This window comes from Lutra lutra, chromosome 8 (genome assembly GCF_902655055.1).
Source record: "Lutra lutra chromosome 8, mLutLut1.2, whole genome shotgun sequence".
NCBI lineage: Eukaryota > Metazoa > Chordata > Mammalia > Carnivora > Mustelidae > Lutra > Lutra lutra.
Window position 1 is genome coordinate 59,910,293 of NC_062285.1, and position 11,034 is coordinate 59,921,326.

Below are 11,034 nucleotides of genomic sequence, written 5' to 3' on the forward strand. Positions count from 1 at the left end.
AGGAAAAATCAGACTACTTGAGTCATTTCCATTCTCCATCTGAGCAACTAAGACTCCTTCTTAAAGAAATGGCTTTTTAGACCAAATTCAATTTTATTACAGAACGTGCAAGGCAGAAATAGAATGGGAAAAGAAAGAGGTATATATTCTTTATTGGAATTGGGTTTAATTAAATGCTGAGTTTGAAACAAAAAGGTGCAGTGTGGCTCAAATATTATCCACCCCAAAATATATTTTTAATTGAAAGTATAAAAAGCATATTTTTAATGTAAAAATCAAAGCAATTGTCCATTCTCTTACCACCCTAACAGCTGTTTTTTTTCTGTTTTAAACTTCATATAAAACCCTGCTGTGTGCATATTTTCACATGATCTAATGTTTTATAATAATTGTATATTCTGATCTTTTTACTAAACTATGTATTATGGATATTTTGTTTCTGACTCTGTAATTATTTTCATCATTAGATAATATTATCTTGTGTTTCTACTGAAATGTAGCAACTATTCTCCAATTATTAGATCTTTAGGTTTGTCCTAGTGGTAATGTCTTGAAAACAACCCTGGAATATACATTTTCATACATAGTTTTTTTTTTTCTCTTCTTGTGAAGCATGTATTTAAGATAATTTCCCAAAAGAGAGATTTTATATTTCATATTGCCAAAAGTATTATACCAACATATAATGCTACTAACAATGTAAAAGGGCATATAAGTCTCACCAAATCTTACCAGCACTGGCTATTTTAGTTTTAAATAGTTTATCTCCACATAATAGGTGTAGAGTCATATCATCATCTGGTTTTAGCTTGCAAGACTTTGATTATAAGTAGAGAGGAGATTTTTCATCTCTATCATCTAACTGTCTGTCTACCTCTCTATCCTACATGCATAAGATTTCAGGCTATTCCTGCCACCAATTGATTTTTTTTATTTGTCTTTTATTTTGTTATGTTAGTCACCATACAGTACATCATTAGTTTTTGATGTAGCATACCATGATTAATTGTGTATAACACCCAGAGCTCCATGCAATCCATGTCCTCCTTAACACCCATCAGCATGCTCATCAATCCCCCCCATTCTCTTCCCTTCTAAAACTCTCTGTTTGCTTCCCAGAGTCCATAGTCTCTCATGGTTCATCTCCTACTCCTATTTCCCCCCTTCATTTTCCCCTTCTCCTAATATCCTCCACGCAATTCTTTATGTTCCACAAATAAGTGAAACCATATGATAGTTGACTTTCTCTGTGAGAATTATTTCACTTAGCATAATCTCCTCCAGTCCCATCCAAGTTGAAGCAAAAGTCTCGGCACCACTTTAATTTTGCCCAAGGAATTACAGCAGCTGCAAGTCAACACAGAATGGGGAAAACTACATACAGAAAGGCCACTAATAAGGCTCTGGAGTCATTGAATGGTAGATGATGACTCCAAAGCATAAATACTATAGGAGGTTATTAAAAGAGGAAATTTTTTAATTAATGAGGAGACAAAAGAGTAACAAAACATGTTAGGGAGAAATCTGGGAGACCACCCTGTGCTCAGAATCATGTTTAGAATAAACCAAGAAGAATCAATGGACTTTTAAAAAAAATTTCTTTTCAGTGTTTTAGAATTCATTGTTTGTGCACCACACCCAGTGCTCCATGCAATATATGCCCTCTATAATGTCCACCACCAGGTTCACCCAACCTCCCATGCCCCTCCGTTCCAAAACCCTCAGTTTGTTTCTCAGAGTCCACTGTCTCTCACGGTTTGTCTCCCCCTCTGACTTCCCCCAACTCACTTCTCCTCTCCATCTCCCCATGTCCTCTGTGTTATTCCTTATACTCCACAAATAAGTGAAACCATATGATAATTGAGTCTCTCTGCTTGACTTATTTCACTCAGCATAATTTCCTCCAGTCCTGTCCATGTTGATACAAAAGTTAAGTATTCATCCTTTCTGAAGGAGGTATAACATTCCATTGTATATATGGACCATATCTTCTTTATCCATTTGTCCGTTGAAGGGCATCTTGGTTCTTTCCACAGTTTGGTGACTGTGGCCATTGCTGCTATGAACATTGAGGTACATATGGCCCTTCTTTTCACTACATCTTTATCTTTGGGGTGAATACCAATAGTGCAATTGCAGGGTCATAGGGAAGCTCTATTTTTAATTTCTTAAGGAATCTCCACACTGTTTTCCAAAGTGGCTGCACCAAACTTGCATTCCCACCAACAGCGTAAGAGGGTTCCCCTTTCTCCACATCCTCTCAAGCACATGTTGTTTACTGTCTTGTTAATTTTGGCCATTCTAACAGTGGAAAAAAGACAGTCTCATTCTAACAGTGGAAAAAAGACAGGAATAAATGGTGCTAGGAAAATTGGACAGCTATGTGTAGAAGAATGAAACTCAACCATTCTCATATACCATACACAAAGATAAACTCAAAATGGATAAAAGACCTCAACATGAGGCAGGAGTCCATCAGAATCCTAGAGGAGAACATAGGTAGTAACCTTTTCAACATCGACCACAGCAACTTCTTTCAAGATATGTCTCCAAAGGCAAAGGAAACAAAAGGGAAAATGAACTTTTGGGACATCATCAAGATAAAAAGCTTCTGCACAGCGAAGGAAACAGTCAACAGAAAGAAACTGAGGGTTTTGGAGGGGAGGGGGGTAGGAGGTTGGGTGATCTTGGTGGTGGGTATTATGGAGGGCACGTATTGCATGGAGCACTGGGTGTGGTGCATAAACAATGAATTCTGGAACACTGAAAAGAAATTTTAAAAATAAATAAATAAAAATAAAACTAATCATGTAGTATGTGTTGGCTAATTGAATTTAAATTAAAAATATCACTATTTCAGAGCAAAAAATAAATAAATAAAAAGCACGTCACCCATAAAGACTTCATGAACCACCAACATAGACCCCCAAGTGCCTGTGTGACCACACAGTAACCCACACTTCTCATGGTAGTTCACCTCGATGGAGCATATTCCTTATTTAAGCAGTGAGGAGTTCATGGGATTTTCTCGCCTCCATAAAAATTACCCAGGATGTGAATAGACTCATGGTAAAGACTGTGTTTTTTTTTAATAATCTTTCTACCATCTTGTCACCACTCACATGATTGAGAACGGCTCAGCATGTAATTGAATGTTCAGTGAAGCTTCCTTTTTTTTTTTTCACTAAAGATGGCCTCTGTCTCCTTGTCTCCCCACACTTCTCCCAAAAAAAAAGGTTTTTAAAAATTATTAAATATTTGAAATTTTCTGGCAAAAGGAAAAAAAACAGGCTTAAGCTTTACCCCTTCTTTGTTCACCAGGTCATTCAGAGATAATTGATTATATTTGTGCCATAACTGTAGCCTATGCATTATGTTTTATAGCTTTATTCTGCTTCTTTACATGTCTCTCTGCCCCTATTAAATTTTAAGCCCTTTGAGGGCAGGAATCATGTCTCAAGCAACTTTGTATCTTCAGGATCTGGTAGAGTGCCCAGCACTTGGATGCTTATTAATTATTTCCTGAATAAATGGGTATTAAAATTCAAAGAAGCAATTACAGAGGAAGTACTTTGGAATGCTGCATGCCAACAGAATTGAAGTAATAAGGGGGTGATCCAAAGGGAAACTTCTTGACCTCATAGTTTTTTTATTATACCTTTAAGCTGGAAGTCACATTTTTTTTTTTAAATAGGAGAGACAATCTTACTCATCTGAGATGACAATTGCATTATGTTTCTTTCTAGGGCCAGCATCTTTAATCATGAAAAATGTCACCATCATTACCAAGTTTGTCCTCATAAGATGGTTCAGAAATCCTCAGATCCAGACCATGCTTTTTGCAGTGTTCCTGGTGATTTACCTCTTGACCCTGATGATGATCCTGGTGATCAGAAATGATTCTCACCTTAAAACACCCATGTACTTCTTCCTAGGTCACCTGTCTTTTCTAGATCTCTGCCTTTCTTCAGTAACCATGCCCAAGATGATGCAGAATTTATTAACTCAAAGAAAACCCTTATCTACATGGGGCTGTGTGACCCCGAGTTTCTTTCTCATATTCTCTGGGAGCACAGAGGCCTGCCTGCTGTCTGCTATGGCCTGTGACTGCTATGCAGTCATTTGCCACCCTCTCCTCTACAGTGTGGTTATAATAGGCCTCTGTGTGTTGGAATGATAGTTGCAGCATGGGCAGTGGGGTTCCTAAAATCCTTGCCAAACACTCTTTTAACCTACAACTTACATTTTTGTGGCCCCAGTGTCATACCTCACTTTTGTTGTGAGCTTCCTTCACTCTTCCCTCTGTCCTGCAGTGACCCTACTGCCAACGAAGCCCTTCTTGCTGGGTCATGTGCATTGTTGGGATTTGTGACACTTCCCCTGATACTCTTCTCTTATTCTAGAATCATCTCTTCCATCCTAGTCATCTGTTCTTCGGGGGCTCAAGGCAAAGCCTTCTCTACCTGTTCTTCCCACCTCACTGTGGTGCTTTTATATTATGCCACAGCCTTATTCAGATACATGACCCTCCTCTCAGGCTCCAAGTTGGAACAAGTGGTCTCCATTCCATACAATGTGATCGCATCTTTGCTGAAATCCCTCATCTACAGCTTCAAGAACCAGGAGGTGAAAGCAGCTCTACATAAAATGTTGAAGCAATAACTGTGTCTCTCTTTGTATAAAAGATTCATACTGTATTTGGTTTGAAGACAATGAAAAAATGGGTGATGAAATATATTGATAACGACTAACTTGATCACTTCAAAAAATTTTCCATTTGATGAAAATAACCTCTTGGGTCTTGGTAATAGAGGTTTAAGTGTGTGATTGCTTATTTTAGTGTATTTGGCAAGAAAATTTAGTGAAGACTGACAAATAGTACTAGGATGGAGTAGTGTAGACAGACTAGGTCCAAATCTGTTTGTTTTGTTAAAGAGTTTTGGAATTATAGAGCTCAAAGTGGTGTGTGTGTGTGTGTGTGTGTGTGTATGTGTGTGTGTTTAAAGATAGGAGTGTGAAACACATTTTAAAGTGGAAACTAGTTGCTAATTAAAGATGATATTGAATGAAGTTTTTTGTCCACCTAACCCGGAGTAACCTAAAAAATTGATATGCCTAGTTGCCAGAAAGCAAAGATAGAGATTGGTGAGGACCTGCCCTCTACCATTCAAAAGAAAAAAAAAATGTTCAGATTTGCTGGTGGTGACCAATGTCTGGGATGAGATCAAGATGTTTGGCAACTAGAATAGAGAGTCCTTGTTGGAATTCAAACTGGTGAATGTCTATACAGTCTCAAAATGATGTTTTCACTCAACTGTGAGGATATCAAGCCAGTTAATTCATTCAGTATCTGATGGTCTCACTCAGCCAAACCCCTTCTGAGTTTACTTCTCATTGTTCCTTTGACATATATTCAAGCAAATAAATTTTTGTCACAAAATATTCATGGGGTGGAGAGCTCACAACCCAAAGGTAGGCTGACTCATATGACCTCTTTAATGAAATGTTTAATATGAAACATTGTGTTTCTACCCTTATAAGAATTAACCAAAAGTAAAGTGGGTTTTTTTTTTGGCATTTTCTTAACTTCTTACAAATCAAAATAACAAACATTGTTTGTTTGTTTCACATTTTTATTATTATTAACTTTTAATCTTAAATATAAAATTCTATAAAAATTAGGAGAAATGTATAGTGGATATGTAAAGAAGTACTTTATAATTTTTAGAGATGTAAATATGTAAAAATCATTTTTTCAGAAAAATATACTTCAAAATCAAGTATATTATACTTCAAACGAATATATTTCAAAATGAAGTATATTATGGATAATGGTTTATATCAATAATTATTACCCCTTGCATCAGTTATTCTAAGGATTGACATCATCTGATTTTGTCAAGGAAAACAGTGTTTAGTACAGAGCATATGTAGTCTACCAGGTACCTCATGTGGAACATAGTTCTCCTTAAGTGATCTAAATTTGAGATATGGTAGGAATAGAATTAACATGACTTAATGACTTTTTAAATAAAGAAATAGTTAATAATATCATTGTGCTCCCCCACCCTGACTTTTTAAATATTCTTAAGAGAAACTTTCCAAAGTGTACATATTTAGATATAGTTTATGGGCATAACAGGAAGGGCATCCTTATCCAGTTCAAACCCTAATAAAAGATAAAGTGAAGTCACATAAACTGATGTATACATGATGCAACCATTCTCTTCCTCGTCTGCATCTTTGAGAGATGGATCCACAGACCAATCTATACTCAATCTCCCCTCCCTTAGAAGACTGAGATAGTTATTGGCATACACTTACATGTGTGCTTGCTGCCTGCTCCTTTATTTTCAGTTCTTACTGCAGGCCCTTATAGATTCATAGTGGAATAAAATCCATAGTGGACTTCCCCACTCACCTCCCATATATACATTATATGTATGAATTGTGTTGGTGAAAGCATGGCTTACACTCAAACTGTAATCCCTTATCTTCTCACTTACATTTCCACTCCTATCTTTGTGCTATAAGTATTTTACAATCTTAATTTATATTGCCCATATGCTTGCATAAATATTTGCATTAATTTACAGCCAAACCAACAGAATATTAGAGTGTCTGACAATGTTTATTTGCCAGGCCTGAGAACAGTTTTTAAATTATATTTTAAACCCTTCAGATTGTTTTTCAGAGTCCATAGTCTCTCATTGTTCACCTCCCATTCCAATTTCCCCCAACTCCCTTCTCCTAACTCCCCATGTCCTCCATGCTATTTGTTATGCTCCACAAATAAGTGAAACCATATGATAATTGACTCTCTCTGCTTGACTTATGTTTGAAGATGTGGGGGAGTGGGAGGTTGGGGGAACCAGGTGGTGGGTATTAGAGAGGGCACGGATTGCATGGAGCACTGGGTATGGTACAAAAACAATGAATACTGTTATGCTGAAAATAAATTTAAAAAAATTATTATAAAAAAAGCATCAGCAAAACAAATAAAAAAAAAGAAAATTGACCACATAATTTAATTGACAACATATAGAAACATTTATAAAATTTAACAGTGTGAGGTATATATAAGGTAAAAAATAAAGGTTAGTCACATCATAAATTTATGATACCATGTTCATTATTGTAAAACAAACATTAAAGAATATATGAAGGCAAATTCAATAAATTATATGTATTGGTAATGTCCAGAATTATCTAGTTCTAACTTTGGGTCAAAATCACTACAAACATCTTTCCATTCACTTATGAAATAGGATAGGCTAGAAGGTGGAAAGCAAAAAAGAAAGATACAATTACAGAAATTAATTTTTATAATGATGAGTTTATATCATACATGCTATTCAAAGTAAGATGTATAAGTTTTCATTGTATTAAAGTAAAATAAAGTAAATGGAAGAGAAACAAGAAAGAGGTGGGACTTTGTTAAGGATTCTTTTACTTGAAGTGATATTATTTCCTGGAAGATTCCTCCAAGAATAAATAAATAAACTTGAAAAAACAACAACAACAACAACAACAAAACAACAAAATTATATTTTAATCTTTATTAATTTGTTGGCATAAAATCCTACTTCTTTCATGTATGTGCATTTATTTTTCATTATAAATAATATTTAACATTTCTCAAACGTTTGTTAAACATTGGTATTTCCTCTTTTTTATCATTAGCATACCATTTTTCTGTTTGTTACTGCATTCATAGTATTTTTTTATTTGAATGGTGTATTTAAATAAGTTCAGATAGAACTCATTATTTAAGTTAATGGCACCATAATTCATCCAAAACCTGACAGTCATCTTTTGATTCCTTTTTTCTCTTTCTCCCAGCATACGTTCAACACATAAACAGATCCCATTTGTTCTGTTTTCAAATATATCCTGAATCTGGACACATCTCTTCACCTCCACCTCTACCAACCTAGTTTAAGCCATCATTTTCTCCCACCTAGATTCAGGACTGGTATTCAAAATAGTTAATAACAGTAAGGCAAGAGTACAGAACAATTAAAATGGATTCCCAACAGATAAAAATGGATTTTGGTTTTGTTGTCTCTCATGAATACTAGCTGAATATTAGCTAGTAATAAGGCAATAGCTTCCTAACTAGTCTCACTGCTTCCATTACTGTCCCTTAAAGCTACAAAGAAAACTACAAAGACTGATCAACTTTTTAGAAAAATCATAAAACAGATTATATCATTCCCCTAAAGAGGTAAAGAAGAAAAATCTATAGCTTCCTACCACATTTAAAATTCACACTTCCTTGATTTACAAGACTTACCAAATTTGGCTTTTGTTGGCTTGGTGACCCAATTTCTTTCATTTCTCCCTCCTTTACTATACTCCAATCACACTGGCCTTCTTACTGTTTCTCAAAGACTCCAGATTTCTCCCCATCCAAGAGTTTTGCACTTGCTGATTCCTCTGCTGACACATTTTTCTCTGTATATTCACATGGCTTATTCCTTCTCTTTATGTAGGTCTTCCTCAAGAGTATTCTTCTCGCAGAATTATTTCCTGACTACCCTATGGTAAATATTCTACCCTCCCCCATTCTACCATGCATCACCAACTAACAATATTTATGTATGTTTGTATCTACATTCCGTCATCCCCAATATAATGTAGGCACCTTGAGAGCAGAGATTTCATCTGTACTTTATGCATCTGAAACAATATCTAGCACATAGGAGACAATCAAAACTACTTGATGGGATTTCCATGACTAGCTGTATGGAGTAACTGATGCCAGCTTTGTCCTTCTACCCATAAATAACTAGAAAAATGAACAAAATATCTGGGGGAAAAAAAGATCCTGTTTGCCCTTACTGGAAAACAGAAAGCTTAGTTTTTGAGTCCTGAGATACAGGAAACAGATAAGGTGAGTCCTACCTTTCCCACTGGAGGCACTTTTTAAACCATGATATGAGAGGAGAAAAAACAAACAGAAAATGGCCATGTTGCTGAGTTTAGGAGACACAGATTGAGTTCAAGAAGAGCAAAGGGTGGGATTTGTGGGGTAGAGCTAGAAAGAAGAGATACATAGATAAAGAATTCCAGAAATTTGAATATAGATCTCCATTAGCCTTTGTTTCATATCATGCTGTGCATGAATCATTAAATGAAGTTGAAGTAAGCCAAGTAAGCACCACTACTGCAGGAAGCTGTGAGAACAACTCTAGTAGGAGATTCCACATGACTGAGAGCTACTAAGTAATGACCATCCAGAGTACAAGAACCACATCAAACACTTGAGTATTTAAGGGCCCATAAAAAGGTCACACTTTAGAAGTAGGGTTATCCTAGTCTGCACAAGAATTAATACTAATTCTTCCCAAACTCTTCTAAGAAGCAGAACAAGAGGGAAAACTTCCCATCTGATTCTATTAGGCCAGTATTACCTTGGTACCAAAACCAGACAAAGACATCACAAGAAAACTGCAGACACCTAGGGAAAATGCTTAGGTAATGTTAAACTTAATGGTGAAAGATTAAATACTTTGCCCCTAAAATAAAGAACAAGAAAAGAATGTCCACTCTTGCCACATTTATTCAACATTGTCCTGGAGAGTTTGGCTGAGACTACTATGTAAGAATAAGGAATAAAAGGAATCCAGAAAGGAAAGGAGGAAGTAAAACTATGTTCATTTCCAGATGACATAATGATGTATATAGAAAAACTTAATGGGGGTTGTATGGGTGGCTCAGTTGGTTAAGTGTTCTACTCTTGATTGCAGTTCAGGTCATGATCTCAGGGTCCCACATCTGGTTCTATGCTCCACACATAGTCTGCTTGAGATTCTTTGTCCCTCTCCCCCTCCCCCTGCTTGCTTGCTTTCTCTCTAAAATCATCCTAATCATCATTGCCACCACCACCACCATCATCATCATCATCATCATCCCTGGACCTGGAGTTCATGGCCTTGGCCAAAGGCAGACGCTTAACCATCTGAGACATCCAAGTGCCCCTCAGTCACTTCCCTTCAAATACTTATACTTTTTAATCTAGCAATACTAAATTTAATATAGCCATATCAAATTTATTTTGTGAAAAGTTAGTTTATGTATTAATAAACAAATAAGTAAATTCTAATGCTATATGTAATACTTCTAAGCCTGATATCCCTAAACAAAGTAAATTGATATTTACATGTTTATGCTATGTTTATGCAATGTAATTACTTGTAGTCATCCATTATCAACTGGTGTCCTACAGCTTATAAGAAAGGTATCCATCACTAATGGAAACTACTCTTCCTCCTAATCTTATCCTATTGAGGAAGAATTCCAGACTCCTTCTAAAGTAAGGCCTTAATAAAGGGCTGTTTTCCTGATGGCTCAAAAAAAAATCATCACTTCTTCTCCCCAACTTTTTCTTAACTATGCACAGTCCAAAGATGAGATGTTTAGTAAACCCTAGAAAATGAGGACTGAAATGTAATGTCTCTTACATACCAGTATCAGTAGAAAAATTCATATTGGTTGTAGAAGTCACTAGCAACATGAGAGAAAAGGAATGGTGGATACAGAATTCAGAAAGTTGTGGAATGAAAAGTAAAAATGCTTGGCAGGTAATATAGTGAAGTTACACTTTCAGTAGAAGTGGCTGTGGGAGAAGTAGTGTAGTAAGTAATGAGATGTAAAATCAGTTCACCCCCAGTGAAAAATGAGGGTCAACTGGATACTTTTAAATATGAGGCATATTTTAATATGTTTGTATTCTTAGTACAAATGAGTAATAGAAAGAAACTGATGATAGGGTGGCTCAGTTGGTTGAGCATCCAACTCTTGATTTTGGCTCAGGTCATGATCTCAGGGTCCTGGGATCAAGCCCCATGTCAGGCTCTGAGTTCAGTGTGGAGTCTGCTTGTCCCTCTCCCTCTACTCCTCTCCCAATTTGCATCCACTTCCTCTCTATATATCTCAAATAAATAAATAATCTTAAAAAAGGAAAGAGAGAAAGAAAGAAAGAGAAAGAAACCAATGATAAAAACAGATAATTAGCATGGTTGAAGGAGA

General features: G+C 36.0%; 1 protein-coding gene across 1 annotated transcript; it reads left to right on the top strand.

Moving 5' to 3' along the window:
- The first annotated feature begins 3,763 nt into the window (after positions 1 to 3,763).
- On the top strand, positions 3,764 to 4,662 carry LOC125106306 (olfactory receptor 8S1-like). The gene is given in 2 exon segments (XM_047740136.1): positions 3,764 to 4,148; positions 4,151 to 4,662. Coding segments are annotated over 2 exon segments (897 nt in total).
- The last annotated feature ends 6,372 nt before the right edge of the window (positions 4,663 to 11,034 follow it).